Source organism: Pyrenophora tritici-repentis, chromosome 9, assembly GCF_003171515.1.
Source record: "Pyrenophora tritici-repentis strain M4 chromosome 9, whole genome shotgun sequence".
Lineage (NCBI taxonomy): Eukaryota > Fungi > Ascomycota > Dothideomycetes > Pleosporales > Pleosporaceae > Pyrenophora > Pyrenophora tritici-repentis.
The window spans coordinates 2,072,675-2,087,896 of NC_089398.1; the positions used below are offsets into that span (position 1 = coordinate 2,072,675).

General features: G+C 50.1%; 5 protein-coding genes across 5 annotated transcripts; 4 read left to right on the forward strand and 1 right to left on the reverse strand.

Moving 5' to 3' along the window:
* Positions 1–493: 493 nt before the first annotated feature.
* Positions 494–1,450, forward strand: PtrM4_151510 (uncharacterized protein; the record flags this gene model as incomplete). The annotated part of the gene is made up of 2 exons (XM_066110105.1): positions 494–792; positions 862–1,450. 2 exons carry the CDS (start codon positions 494–496, stop codon positions 1,448–1,450), a joined length of 888 nt encoding a protein of 295 aa, XP_065960088.1.
* Positions 1,451–2,028: 578 nt separating this feature from the next.
* Positions 2,029–3,273, forward strand: PtrM4_151520 (glycosyl hydrolase; the record flags this gene model as incomplete). The annotated part of the gene is made up of 4 exons (XM_001938431.2): positions 2,029–2,579; positions 2,634–2,726; positions 2,777–3,002; positions 3,247–3,273. 4 exons carry the CDS (start codon positions 2,029–2,031, stop codon positions 3,271–3,273), a joined length of 897 nt encoding a protein of 298 aa, XP_001938466.2.
* A 2,574-nt stretch (positions 3,274–5,847) lies between these two features.
* Positions 5,848–10,640, reverse strand: PtrM4_151530 (uncharacterized protein; the record flags this gene model as incomplete). Its single annotated transcript, XM_066110106.1, has 3 exons — positions 5,848–6,746; positions 6,773–9,349; positions 9,425–10,640. The coding sequence occupies 3 exons, from the start codon at positions 10,638–10,640 to the stop codon at positions 5,848–5,850; spliced, it is 4,692 nt and encodes a 1,563-aa protein (XP_065960089.1).
* A 696-nt stretch (positions 10,641–11,336) lies between these two features.
* PtrM4_151540 (uncharacterized protein) lies at positions 11,337–12,558 on the forward strand (the record flags this gene model as incomplete). The annotated part of the gene is made up of 2 exons (XM_066110107.1): positions 11,337–12,486; positions 12,533–12,558. The coding sequence occupies 2 exons, from the start codon at positions 11,337–11,339 to the stop codon at positions 12,556–12,558; spliced, it is 1,176 nt and encodes a 391-aa protein (XP_065960090.1).
* A 742-nt stretch (positions 12,559–13,300) lies between these two features.
* On the forward strand, positions 13,301–15,202 carry PtrM4_151550 (uncharacterized protein; the record flags this gene model as incomplete). Its single annotated transcript, XM_066110108.1, has 1 exon — positions 13,301–15,202. One exon carries the CDS (start codon positions 13,301–13,303, stop codon positions 15,200–15,202), a length of 1,902 nt encoding a protein of 633 aa, XP_065960091.1.
* Positions 15,203–15,222: the final 20 nt, after the last annotated feature.

A 15,222-nucleotide genomic window follows, 5' to 3' on the forward strand; every position in this document is an offset into this window, starting at 1 on the left:
GTAAGTAAGTACCGTCATCGATCCAACGGCCATCACCACACCATATCTGCTCTGCTCACGTAGGCTGTCGTCGACTTACAAGGTACAGCTACTTCTGCACCTCCTCCCTAGCCAGCAAAACATTGGCTATAATTCAAAAAAACCAATGTTCCCCTCATGTAGTTATCCGCCAACATGATCCTTCCAACACGGACCAGAAGCTAGAAATTGATTCTCTCGGCAAGCACGGCGGCAACCCACTCTTTCCGGTGCGGGCGTGTGTGGGGGCCCCGCAAAACGGGACACAACTTCGGCTTTCTCGGGGTAAAAATACCCCAGATACACGACGGGCGCGCTACTTATGCTATCGTCATGGCACGGGTGCGGTTCGGTTGGGGTAAAAATTGGAGTTATAATAAAAGGAACATGTGTTGCCCCATGGAGGAAACGAGGTTTTACTTGCCGTCGTTCTAGTTTCTGGCCTTCTGCGCACTGCCGTCCTACACATGCAAACATGAGAGGCTGCAAATCCCTAGCGTTGATCGCGCTCAGCAGCTTGACAACAGCCGGGCAAACAAACTACGCACAATATGTGAATCCCTTTATCGGAGCTGAAGGGCCAACACCAGGCCGGGCTTTCGGCGGCGGCGACATCTTCGTTGGCGGCGCCGTGCCGTATGGTGTTGTTAAGCTGGGGATTGATACGTACGAGACTAATCCGCAGATGGCGGTGTTGAATGGCGGGTTTACGCCCGAGGGGAATGTGACGGCCGTTTCTATGATACATGTTAGTGGGACGGGGGGGTGTCCGAAGTAAGTCGTTTACGGGATCTTTGTACATGTGGGTGGTTGGGAGGTTTTTGTTGATGGTGTATTTCATAGGTACGGAGTGATTTCGCAAATGCCCCTAACGACAACATCCGCGCCGGTGGATATCTTGAATAACCGGACGTACTGGCAACATCGCGTTGGCAACGACACCGCGCGTGTTGGGTATTTCAAAACGGATTTGGAAAGTGGGGTGAGGGTTGAGTTATCAGGGACTGCACATGCTGGTATCTTGCAATATAGTTTCCCGGCTGGTGAGAAAAACGTGCTGGTTGATCTTACACATCGACTGCCCAGCGCACGTGGTAGCAGCTGCACGCAACGTTATGTCGATTCTGAAATCTCGATATCGGATGATGGGACCGAGTACACCGGGTACGGCGTCTACGAGGCGGGTTGGAACGAAGGCGCGCCGTATAAAGTGTATTTCTGTGGACAGTTCGACTCCGCTCCCGACCAGGCTAAGGCGTTTAACGCAGAGAATAGCACGACGCCTGATATGGGTGGTAAGAGACGGAAAGCGCGGAGTCGGCATGATACCGTTGGTGCGCTGTTCACATGGAACGATACCGCCACTGCGTCGACGTTGCGGTCGAGGGTGGGGGATATCGTTCATTTCTGCGGAGAAGGCGTGTGCGTTTAAAGATGCGGAGGTTCCGACGTGGGAGTTGAATGATACGGTGGAAAAGGCGGTGAGCAAGTGGAATGAGGATATTTTTAACACGGTGAGAGTTGGTGTTGGAGAGGGGGCTAATACGACGGATCTTACGCTATTGTATTCGTCGCTTTATTTTGCGCATCTCATGCCGAGTAATCGGACGGGGGAGAATCCGGGGGTGGGTGAGTGAGGAACCGTATTATGATGATTTTTACGCGATTTGTAAGTGGTTTCTTTCTGTCCTCTTCCCCAGTCTTTCCGTATTAGAGTCTATGGTATCGCCATTACAGACTATCGCGAAACTAACAAGGCTGATTGATGGATAAACAGGGGATACGTTTCGTTGCACAACTTCTCTTCACCACTTGATTCAGCCCAAAGCGTACACGGAACAAATCCTTGCCCTGATTGACATCTATCGACACGATGGGTTCCTTCCAGATGGGCGGTCTGGGAACTACAACGGGCTTTCACAGGGCGGGTCAAACGCTGACAACGTATTGGCTGACGCATACGTCAAAGGCCTACGCAACGGAATCAACTGGACAGATGCATATGCAGCGATGCTGAAAGACGCAAAAGTCATACCGGATCTCCGCTTCAAAGACAAAGAAGGGCGAGCCGCGTTAGCAGATTGGAAGAAGCTGGGCTACGTGAGCCAAGACCTGAATGAGCGCTGTGTGTCAAGAACTGTGGAATACAGTTTAAATGACTTTGCCGTAGCGCAAGTCGCCGCGGGGGAAAGGCCGGAAGATGTGGAAAAGTATTTGCAAAGAAGCAAGGGGTGGCAGAGGACTTGGGATCATGATGCTGCCAGCAAGGGAATCGAGCCAGCATTCAAAGGATTCCTAACACCGCGACTATCAAACGGCACGTTCAATGCTTCGGACTACAATCCCGCACAGTGCGGCGGGTGCTCGTGGAGCGCGATTACCTACGAGGCTACACCATTCGAGTACTCGTTCAACGTCCCACACGACATGGCCACGCTGATTGAGTTTATGGGGGGAAAAGATGAGTTTGAGCGGAGACTCGATCACATGTTCAAGCCAAATAGTAGTCAACAAGACCTGGGGGTTAATGGCGCTGGTATTAATACGTTGATGAATATTGGGTATGTTACTCTCTTTCCTGGGCTAACTTGCACCAACTAACACATGAACTTCAGAAACGAGCCCGACTTCCAAACCCCCTACCTCTACAACTACATCAACAAACAATACAAAAGCGTGTATCAATCCCGCGCCTTGGCCCGGAAATAGTACGCCCCCTCCCATCCCTCCCTCCCCAACCTTCTAACCACACACACAGCTTCACAACCGCACCCAACGGCCTCCCCGGAAACTCCGACGCCGGCGCCCTCAACTCTTGGTTAATCTGGCAGATGATCGGCCTCTATCCTGTCGTCACGCAACCGATCTACCTGATTGGCTCGCCGTGGTTTCCAGATCTCAATATGACGGTGAATGGGAATAGGACGTTGAGAATTACTGCGGAGGGACTGGGCAGGGAGAGTTATTATGTGCAGAGTGTTAAGGTGAATGGGAGGGAGTGGACGAAGAGTTGGGTGGGGCATGAGGATGTCATGGTTGAGGGGGGGACGATTGAGTTTGTTTTGGGTGAGAGGGAGAGGGCTTGGGAGGGTGAGGGGGAAGGGCCGGGGAGTCCGGGGGTGGGGGTTAGGGGAAAGTAGAGGTTCTGGAGTGATGGAGTAGGGGCACTGTTGCGCTGTCTGGGTGTAGACTTCGGTCTAGCTATTGCGTATAGCTTTAGTGTTGTAGGTCGTCCTAGAAGCACGGGAGAAGTAAGATTAGTTGGTAATGGTGTCAATGTTGGCCTGCCTGTATTCCATTGTATCGTGTTTGGGGAAGTGCTTGGAAGATGGTATACGCTTCGCAACTTGGCTTATACTAAAGTTCGGTGTGTAGCATCTAGACTCCGCAACAATCAATTCAATCCGGTCACTCTCCTAGACCCACTTACCTATCTAGGTAGGGCTTAAACTCCTATAGGTAACTACTAGGCTTAAAGCGGTAATCAATCAATCCAATCTGAACCTTCTAGGACCCACTTAATTGATTGTTGCGGACTGTGGTAGCATCACTGTACAGGACTACCATATACAAGTTTACCATGGCTAACCGAGATAAACAGCAAAACAAAGGACGATGGATAGCCAACGGTATCTACTTTAATGCCATCTGCTCACACTTAACCCAGTCGTATAGTTGAAAAAAACCCTGGTTTTCCTCGTTGGCGCATGCGAAGAGACAAACTGATACTTACAAGGCGGTAAGCAGGTCATTTGTGCTTATTCAAAAGAAGGAGAGAGATATATCTACTAAAGACTGCAAATACCGCGGAGCCTTTGTTCCTAGGACACGGATGCAGGATGTAACTTGGGGTCCGACAATTGGGTCTGCAGGCTTGTCAACAATCAAATCAACCAAATATAAAACTCGTAGCTAACTTATTCAGCGTTGCTTTGGTGTTGCGATTGGTTTTACTGGCTTAAAAGCTTATCAAAAGAGTTTTATTGCATAGTTGTTTAGCTAATTGATGATAAGTTATATGAAATTACTGAATTGGATGAAGTAGAGTGGTTGAGATCGTCAACAGCACCAATTTTGACGCCAACGTCAACATTATCGATTACACCAATCGATCAATCAATTACAGAGTCCACAAGTGAATTGCTTGCGGTTACAACAAATCCGTGATTAGTTTAATTAATCCAAAAGTTTTTCTTGGTGGTTTGGGTATTTGATTAATGACCTAATTGATTGGTAACGAGTCTGTAGGTTTGAGTGCGTTGGCGCTTTGGTCACGATTAGTTTGGGTAATTCTAGAGCTCAATCAAGCGACCAGATCATCAAGCAAACGGTTGATACGGTACCCCTTTTTGTGGCTACGGTACGAGTGGAAGGAAGGAAACTACAAGAGTTGGTAAGAAAATTCGGATAATATCCGGAGTCTTGGTAGCTTGTCGACTGTGTCAGCTTCAGGTAAGGGGCGTAATACGGCGATTGTTGGCGCTGACTGTGACAAGAGTGATTACCAGGAGGAAAATCACTACAAATCAGACAACTTCTTGTAAAAACCCTGTATCAGTACCTTGGTACCTCTGCAGACTTACAATCCTATACTACATCACCTGCTACTACGTACTATTACTTACGCCCTCCGCACACTGCCTACGCTATTTTCATCCTACCTGCCTAAGCAAACCAAAATTATGCGCATTGAGCTTCTTTCCCCTGTCCTCGTCGTAGGCGCGTGCGAGGCAGCATGACACCGGTATAAATCATATTTCACATATTCCTCTAGCGGTGGGCCTGCGAATCGCTGGTACGACGACAAGTGCAGTTTGTTCAAAATGTCAGGGACACCATAGCATGCACCGCTCCCTGAAGTGAACACGGGGCTAGATGGAATACAATGACAGTGTGCAAAGCCTCATGACTGCTTATCCTACACACGTATTTCTTTAGAGAGTGCAAACATATACGATATACGGAGGTGACTTTCAAAAGTTCTTGCTAGCGTATTTGTTAGCGGCCGATCAGTCGGCCCGACTTTCTTGGCACCCATCCAGATTTTTTGAAGCTGGAGGTAATAGTGGTGATAGTCTATATACTCAATTTTTTGGTGTTTTCAACTATACTATAGCTCCTAACACTGATCCCTATACCCGTGCGCTTATTGTGACGCTGAAGTCACCTTTTGGTGGCAAATCTACCGTCCAGATCAGCGCTATCACCATAGATTTTGATTCCTGATTCATAATCAAATCAAATCTGATTTGATTTGATTGATTTGACTCAGATTCATGACCTTTTGATTTGACTCTGAATCAATTGAATCAGCCGGCTTAACTTCGGCTATACCTAATCCTCAAGAACTCGGTCTCTTAGCTGTATACACACCCTTATCTAACCTACTAACCTATGTCAGCTAGAGCTCTAGTAAGGAGCTAGGAAGTTTCCGGTCTGTACAGCTGATTGCTGTTTGCCCTATTGTTTTATCCTATCTTTGTTCTATCTAATCTTTGTCTATCTGTTTGCTCTTAGCTAGGAAGCCTTATATAGGCTACCGCTCGCGATAGATAGACTAATTGTCAGATATTCACTCTTATCTGGAATACTGATGAAATGGGTAATGATCGTGATGATATTGATTATTGATTGTGTTTTTGGTTCTGTCTACGGTTGTGGGCACACCTGGGGGGTGCCAAGCCTTCCTGTGATCCGATTGGCTCTCTCAGATGCCGGGTCGCGCTAGTCTAACCCAGCGTCTGTACGCTCTCATCTTCAACAGTGCTATTATCTGACACACCCCTTCAGCTTGGACGCTCTTCACGCTTGCAAGCTGGGCACTTAGTCCTACTCAAGGCTTACCACGAGATTTTCAAGTTTCTCTTGAATTTCTTCGAGCGGTGCCGAGTTTCTCGCCAGGATTTCCTTAGCGGGGACTAGTCCTAGTTGTTCTAGGAATTCTGGCCATTTGTTTGGTGGCAATGATTTGGTGAGACCGTCGGCGATCATATCCGCGGTAGGTATGTACTCTACGGAGATCCGGCCTGTCGACACCTCCTGTCTGATCCAGTGATTGTGTATGTCGACATGTCTGAGTTTGGTTTGAAGCTTTGAGACCTCCTCGGTGACTAGGCGAATAGTCTGTTTGTTGTCGCATTGAATAGTGATACTAGGGGTGTCAAGCTGGATATTCAGCTCCTTGAGGAGACGGGACAGGAATAGAGCTTCCTTGGCTACTTGAGATAGAGCGAGGAGCTCGGCTTCTGTCGTTGATGTTGTGACAGTGTCTTGTTTGTTAGCTTTCCATGCGATGAGTCCATTGAAGAGCTTGATCGCGTAGCCCTGTGAGCTCTTCCTGTCTAGGGTATTGTCGGCAAAGGAAGCATCGCTGGCTATCTGTAGTCCAGCGCCTCCTCCGAGTTGTAGCGCGAGGTGCTTTGTCGCTAGTAGATATTGGAGGACTCGGTCGGCAGCGTCATGGTGCTCCGGTCCTGGGTTGGAGAGAAAGCGGGCGAGCCGCGACGTCGCAAAGGCGATGTCTGGTCTAGTGGTCACGGCTGCGAAGAGGAGCGAGCCTATCTTGCGCTGGTATTTGTTGATCTCTGATGGGGAGGCGAGGCCGTCTCTTGGTAGTAGTTCGGCAGTCGCCATCGGCGTGTCGTGTCTAATGTCGGTACGGTCGGCCAGTCTGCTGATCTTGTCTGCGTAGGCCGCCTGCGATAGCTGGATCGTCCGCGCCTTTCGGTCTCGGATAATCTCGACGCCGAGGAACCATTGTAAGTCGTTTCCCCAGTAAAGAGGTATCTGTCCTGGAGGCGGGCAATTGCCTGCTGGGCGGATTGCTCCATGTCTTTGTGGTATGCGAGTATGATGTCGTCCACGTAGAAGAAGATAATGATGCCGTCTTTGATGAGACAGCAGGGTTCGTGCGGTACTTCCTGGAACCCGAGTTCTTTGAGAGTGCCTGTGAACTCTTTCTGCCAGAGGAGCGGGGATATGCGCAGTCCATACAATGCCTTGTTGAGCTTAAGTATAGTGCCTGGCTTCTGATGGCCGCGTGGCATTCTCATGAATACTTCTCGGTCTATTGTCGCATGCACGAAGGCGTTTGCCACGTCGTACTGTTTGAGCTCTAGGTCGTACTTTGCCGCAATTGCGGTTAGCATTCGGAACGACCGGCTTGCGAGTGTTGCCGCGTAGGTGTCTTGCGATGTGATGTTTCGCTGCTGATCACCGCGGACGACTAGTCGTGCCTTGCACTTGAGTAGTCGGTGATGCTTGTCAAGTTTGTAGGTGTATACCCACATGCAGCCCAGGATTTGTTGTCCTGTTTGCTTGATTTTCTTTATGGGGAACTCTGTCCATGAGTTCATTTGATAGTGGCTTGCTAGATGGGACTGTTCTGCTTCTTTGAATAGTTCTCCCATTGGGTGGTCCTCAAGCTTAGTTCGGCATGTTGGCAGAGGTGGTAGCTGGCTGCGATGGGGCTTCAAGCCTTTGGCGAGCATTCTCACAATCGCAGCCTTGTCCATAGCTACTCCTCTGTATTCTCCAACCTTTCCGGCCTGGGTACCCGCCATGAACGCTGCTGCCCATGGGGCAGTCTTAGGGGTTCCTTGTCGATCCTTCTCATCTAGCGATGCTCCTGCCATTAGCCGCGCGAGCAACGCTGCGGGTGGCGGTGTCGCCGGAGGTGTCGGGTAGCTGTCCCGGATTTTTCTCCCTTGATAGTATCCTGGCTGGTCGCCCTCGCTGTCCTGAGCGAGTGACTCCTCCGGTGGACTGTCCTCATAGAAGGACTCCGTCTCTGGTTGCTGCGCTGGTGTTGGCAGCTCAATGGTCCTCACGTGTGTCGCGATTTCTTCTAGCGTATTGTGCATGAGGTTGTCCATTAGGTCTTCGGTTTTGCCATCGAAAATTGACTGTTCGTCGAAGACGACGTCTCTAGTGCTCATCACTTTGGCGAGTGACGGTATCCAGATTCGGTAGATGTTTGATGACCGGTATCCGACTAGGTATCCGATCCATGCCTTTGGGTCGAGGCGTTGTAGGCGCGACTTCCCTCTGTGGGTGTCGTCTGTCATGGCGAAAGCTTTGCAGCCATATGCCTTAAGGTGAGTGAGGTTTGGTTTTCGGAGAGATGTGACTATTCCGTTGCTGAAAGCTACTCGTGTGAAGAAGACTTCGTATGGTGTCTTCCAGTGATTGTTGTAGTTTGGGGTTCTGTTGTAGAGATAGACTGCGGCTCGAGTGATTTCTGGCCACAGTTCCCAAGAGAGATTGGCGTCAAGTCGCATTGCGCGTGCCTTCTCCTTGTTTACACCCCCTGAGCGCTCGGCTCCACCGTTTTGTGCCTGTGTGTCTGGGGCTGAGGGCTCGACTCTGATGCCCTGTGTTGCCAGCCATCGCTCGACATCTGGCTTAACAGTTGTGATCTCGTTGTCAGACTCTATGGTCTTAACGGATATGTTGTAATGGTTCTTCATAAATAAGAAGAAAGTTGTGAGCAGCCGGATAATGGACTTGGCTGTCCGGTTGTCGGTAAAGTATAGGTCCCATTGGAGGCCTGAGAAACGATCGGTAATGAGCATTTGGCTCTTCTCTTTTGTGATCGCCTGGACTTCGTATGTATGGAAGTCGATAGCAAGTCGCTCTCCTGGGCCTTCGTCGTTTGTTCGTGGTAGGCGTCGTATCTGTCTCTTGGACTTGGCTCTTCCGCAGGAGTCGCATTGTACTGTCGTCACCCCTTGAACTCGCACCCCCTCAGACTGCTGCACGAGATGCTCGATTGCTGCTGGTCCTGGGTGGCCGAGTCTCTTGTGCCATAGCATCGCTGAAGCCTTCTTTGGTCCTCTCTGCGTGCGTGTTGTGATGGCTCTTGTATGGACAAATGCCTGGGGTAGAGGACTGTACTCTAATACCCACTGGCCAAAGGTTTCTGAGAGGTTGCCAATAACTTGATCGTCTGGTCCTCGTAGGTTAGTTGGGTTTGATTTGGTATCCCACCAGATTCCTCTCTGCCGTAGCAGTCGGAAGGACACTAGATTGCATACGATCTCTGGGCAGATTGCCACATCTCGCAGCACTAGCTTTGTTGTCCCATGCTGATGTTGCAGCGTGATGTCTGTGGTCCCGTATCCCCGTATCCAAATCTTTATACTACCAGCCCATATGTAGTCTCCTAATGATGACGGGCGGTAGTTGTATATCCGATCTGGATTGTTTGTGATGTGGCACGTCGCTCCTGAATCGAGAATGAATGATCGTGCGAGAGGGTACGTGTGCTCGGCTGTCCCACTCCGTGCGATGGTAGTGAGCGCGGCGTCTACGTCCGTAATCTTTCGGCCTTCTAGTCATTCGATTGGTGACTGAGAGAGATCTGGGGTCGGTGTATGTGATTGCTTCAGCACTGGTGTGCGAGTACGGGGTCTGCTTTGTCCGCGGATTAGCCCTTGAAACGATGAATCATGTATGCGTCTGAACTTAATGAGCTCGCTTATTGTCTCATTAGGTTGCCACCATTCTGGGGCAGTCTCTGGGTAGAGATAAAAGCATGTTCTGATGCTATGATGTTGTCCACATGCTTGGCATTGTACTCCAGCAGTGGTGAAAGAGTCTTGTTCTGAAGATCTCTTAAGCGTGGACTTTGTGCTTCCAGCTTGTACGTTGGTATTGGGGTCTGCCCCAGTTCGGCGTTGTTTACGAGGACGTCCCCGGTACGTTGTTAGCGGGGTCTGCCCCGGTTTCATTTTTGTCGATGGCGCGGATTTCGAACTATGAGGCGTCCCTGATAGCTCCTGGTCGTATTCACCGCCAGCAAGAGTTGATCCATATGGTCCATCGTAAGCTGCCATAGCTGCTTTGTGCTTCCCTGATCTAAGGGGATGGTTTATCATCATATGCTCTCGGAACCGTTTCATCATCTCCTTCCGGCTCATGCCTACTGCCCCACGACCATTATCCTGAAAATTGGTGGCCCATATGGGTGCAGTTTTATTGACGGCTGCCAGGAAGTCTTTTGTTGTTGTGCTAAGCTGGGATAGCTCGGGGACATTGTACGTCTCCGCGTGGGTTGCGGCTTGGTCATACTCAGCCAGCCACGTGTCCCATTGCGCCGCGCTTCTCATGGGCCGTAGGGCCGCAAGATAGCGCTCGCGTGCTCGGTCTTTCTCAGTCTCGTCATCAACCCCAACGGTCAGTTGTAGGTTGGCAATCCACTCGCGTAATGTCTTGTCTGGGAGACAGCATGTGCGTAGTAGGTGTGGTGACACGCTTGATTGAATCAAGGTCATGATATGTTGGAAGCTCGATTGCTCCTTTTCGTACCGGTGTCGGTCGCTCTTGTACTGCTCCATCGACATACGATAGTACTCAAGATCTTCTTTGAATGCCTTTTGCCCGCTGCTAGACAGCTCGCTTAGGCGCTCTGGTTCTCCAATGCCAGCAGCTGCTTGGTAGTTAGCGAATACTGGGATTCTAATGTCTTTTGGCTCCCGTAGGGGCTGAGTGGTAGATTTTGGGTTAATCTTATCCCAAATATTGTGCGCTACGCAACGCGCTTGTAGTTGCAGCATCCATCCGGTGTAGTCTGACTGGTCGCGTAAAGTCACGGTCGCGTCGCGGGTGGTAAATGTGGTCATTTTGGTAAGTAGGTAAAGGTAGTGAGACTCTTAATTGTCAGATATTCACTCTTATCTGGAATACTGATGAAATGGGTAATGATCGTGATGATATTGATTATTGATTGTGTTTTTGGTTCTGTCTACGGTTGTGGGCACACCTGGGGGGTGCCAAGCCTTCCTGTGATCCGATTGGCTCTCTCAGATGCCGGGTCGCGCTAGTCTAACCCAGCGTCTGTACGCTCTCATCTTCAACAGTGCTATTATCTGACACTAATCGACATAATTCCTCCTAAGCTATTCCGCTTGACAACCTACCTTCTAGGCTTCTACTATAGCTAATCGTCCTAGAAGAAGCCGCGTAACCCAGACATTCGCTGTCCCTGATGAGGATAACATATATAATAATGCGTCAATCGCACCGCTGGACGAGTCAGGAACTGCAGAGGACACCGACAATACTAGTGTCAGATAATAGCACTGTTGAAGATGAGAGCGTACAGACGCTGGGTTAGACTAGCGCGACCCGGCATCTGAGAGAGCCAATCGGATCACAGGAAGGCTTGGCACCCCCCCAGGTGTGCCCACAACCGTAGACAGAACCAACAAACAATCAACAATCAATATCATCACCATTATTACCTATTTCATCAGTATTCCAGATGAGAGTGAATATCTGACAATTAAGAGTCTCACTATCTTTACCTACCTACCAAAATGACGACATTTACCACCCGCGACGCGACCGTGACTTTACGCGACCAGTCAGACTACACCGGTTGGATGCTACAACTGCAAGCGCGTTGCATAGCACACAATATTTGGGATAAGATTGACCCAAAGACTACTACTCAGCCCCTCCGGAGGCCTACCGACCTTAGAATCCCAATCCTTGCTGACTACCAAGCAGCTTCTGGCATCGAAGAGCCAGGAAGACTTAGCGAACTATCGAACAGCGGACAGAAAGCGTTTAAAGAAGACCTCGAGTACTATCGCATGTCGATGGAGCAGTACAAAAGCGACCGACACCAATACGAAAAGGAGCAGTCAAGCTTCCAGCACATCATGACCCTGATTCAATCAAGCGTGTCACCGCACCTACTACGCACATGCTGTCTCCCAGACAAGACACTTCGCGAGTGGATTATAAACTTGAAGCTTACAGTTGGAGTGAGCGATCGCACCGAGAAGGAGCGAACTAGAGAAAGATACCTAGCATCCCTCAAACCAATGAGGACCCCAAATCAATGGGACACGTGGCTGGCGGAATATGACCAAGCCGCCACGGAAGCTGAAGTATACAGCGTACCAGAAGTGTCACAACTTGATGCGATGTCAAAGGACTTTCTGGTGGCCGTCCAGAAAACAGCACCTATCTGGGCCGTAAACTTCCAAGAGAACGGACGATGGGCAGCTGGGATGAGCCGAAAGGAGATGATGAATCGGTTCCGAGAGCACATGATGATGCACCATCCCCTTTTTAGATCAGGGAAGCACAAAGCAGCTATGGCAGCTTACGATGAAAGCACACATGATGATACAACTCTCGCTGGAGGTGCATCCTACCAGCCACTGCGCGGGACGCCGAGCAGTGGGGTCACCGCGCCATCTACCAACTTGAATCCGGGGAATACCTCGCAAACAAAGTATCGGGGACGTCCTCGTAAACAACCACAAACCTCACAAGCCATGAGAAAGCCAGCACAGAAGCGGTCCTCAGCGCAAAGTGAAGGGACTACCTCCGGGCAGAAATGCCCAGCGTGTTATCAATATCATGAACTCAGAGCATGCTACTATGTCAATCCAGACCTAGCGCCAGAGTGGTGGACACCAAATGAAGCTACAAATGAACTAGTACAGTTTAAATGTAAGAATGATACACAGCTGCAAGGGCTAATCCGCGGACAATGCAGATCCCGTACACGCACGCCAGCTCTGAAACAATCACATACACCAACGCCGGAGTACTCTCAGTCACCAATCGAATGACTAGAAGGACGAAAGATTACGGACGTAGACGCCGCGTTCACTACCATCGCACGGAGTGGGACAGCCGAGCACACGTACCCTCTCGCACGATCATTCATTCTGGATTCAGGAGCGACGTGCCACATCACAAACAATCCAGATCGGATATACAACTACCGCCCGTCATCATTAGGAGACTACATATGGGCTGGTAGTATAAAGATTTGGATACGGGGATACGGGACCACAGACATCACGCTGCAACATCAGCATAGGACAACAAAGCTAGTGCTGCGAGATGTGGCAATCTGCCCAGAGATCGTATGCAATCTAGTGTCCTTCCGACTGCTACGGCAGAGAGGAATCTGGTGGGATACCAAATCAAACCCAACCAACCTACGAGGACCAGACGATCAAGTTATTGGCAACCTCTTAGAAAATTTTGGCCAGTGGGTATTAGAGTACAATCCTCTAGCCCAGGCATTTGTCCACACAAAAGCCATCACAGCCACAGTCCGCAACAATCAATTAAGTGGGTCCTAGAAGGTTCAGATTGGATTGATTGATTACCGCTTTAAGCCTAGTAGTTACCTATAGGAGTTTAAGCCCTACCTAGATAGGTAAGTGGGTCTAGGAGAGTGACCGGATTGAATTGATTGTTGCGGAGTCTAATCACAGCACGCACGCAGCGAGGACCAAAGAAGGCCTCAGCGATGCTGTGGCACAAGAGACTCGGCCACCCGGGACCAGCAGCAATCGAGCATCTCGTGCAGCAGTCTGAGGGGGTGCGAGTTCAAGGGGTGACGACAGTACAATGCGACTCCTGCGGAAGAGCCAAGTCCAAGAGACAGATACGACGCCTACCGCGAACAAACGACGAAGGCCCAGGAGAGCGACTTGCTATCGACTTCCATACATACGAAGTCCAGGCGATCACAAAAGAGAAGAGCCAAATGCTCATTACCGATCGTTTCTCAGGCCTCCAATGGGACTTATACTTTACCGACAACCGGACAGCCAAGTCTATTATCCGGCTGCTCACAACTTTCTTCTCATTTATGAAGAACCATTACAATATATCCGTTAAGACCATAGAGTCTGACAACGAGATCACAACTGTTAAGCCAGATGTCGAGCGATGGCTGGCAACACAGGGCATCAGAGTCGAGCCCTCAGCCCCAGACACACAGGCACAAAACGGTGGAGCCGAGCGCTCAGGGGGTGTGAACAAGGAGAAGGCACGCGCAATGCGACTTGACGCCAATCTCTCTTGGGAATTGTGGCCAGAAATCACTCGAGCCGCAGTCTATCTCTACAACAGAACCCCAAACTACAACAATCACTGGAAGACACCATACGAAGTCTTCTTCACACGAGTAGCTTTTAGCAACGGAATAGTCACATCTCTCCGAAAACCAAACCTCACTCATCTTAAGGCATATGGCTGCAAAGCTTTCGCCATGACAGACGACACCCACAGAGGGAAGTCGCGCCTACAACGCCTCGACCCAAAGGCATGGATCGGATACCTAGTCGGATACCGGTCATCAAACATCTACCGAATCTGGATACCGTCACTCGCCAAAGTGATAAGCACTAGAGACGTTGTCTTCGACGAACAGTCAATCTTCGATGGCAAAACCGAAGACCTAATGGACAACCTCATGCACAATACGCTAGAAGAAATCGCGACACACGTGAGGACCATTGAGCTGCCAACACCAGCGCAGCAACCAGAGACGGAGTCTTTCTATGAGGACAGTCCACCGGAGGAGTCACTCGCTCAGGACAGCGAGGGCGACCAGCCAGGATACTATCAAGGGAGAAAAATCCGGGACAGCTACCCGACACCTCCGGCGACACCGCCACCCGCAGCGTTGCTCGCGCGGCTAATGGCAGGAGCATCGCTAGATGAGAAGGATCGACAAGGAACCCCTAAGACTGCCCCATGGGCAGCAGCGTTCATGGCGGGTACCCAGGCCGGAAAGGTTGGAGAATACAGAGGAGTAGCTATGGACAAGGCTGCGATTGTGAGAATGCTCGCCAAAGGCTTGAAGCCCCATCGCAGTCAGCTACCACCTCTGCCAACATGCCGAACTAAGCTTGAGGACCACCCAATGGGAGAACTATTCAAAGAAGCAGAACAGTCCCATCTGGCAAGCCACCATCAAATGAACTCATGGACAGAGATCCCTATAAAGAAAATCAAGCAAACAGGACAACAAATCCTGGACTGCATGTGGGTATACACCTACAAACTTGACAAGCATCACCGACTACTCAAGTGCAAGGCACGACTAGTCGTCCGCGGTGATCAGCAGCGAAACATCACATCGCAAGACACCTACGCGGCAACACTCGCAAGCCGGTCGTTCCGAATGCTAACCGCAATTGCGGCAAAGTACGACCTAGAGCTCAAACAGTACGACGTGACAAACGCCTTCGTGCATGCGACAATAGACCGAGAAGTATTCATGAGAATGCCACGCGGCCATCAGAAGCCAGGTACTATACTCAAGCTTAACAAGGCATTGTATGGACTGCGTAGACTCCGCAACAATCAATTCAATCCGGTCACTCTCCTAGACCCACTTACCTATCTAGGTAGGGCTTAAACTCCTATAGGTAACTACTA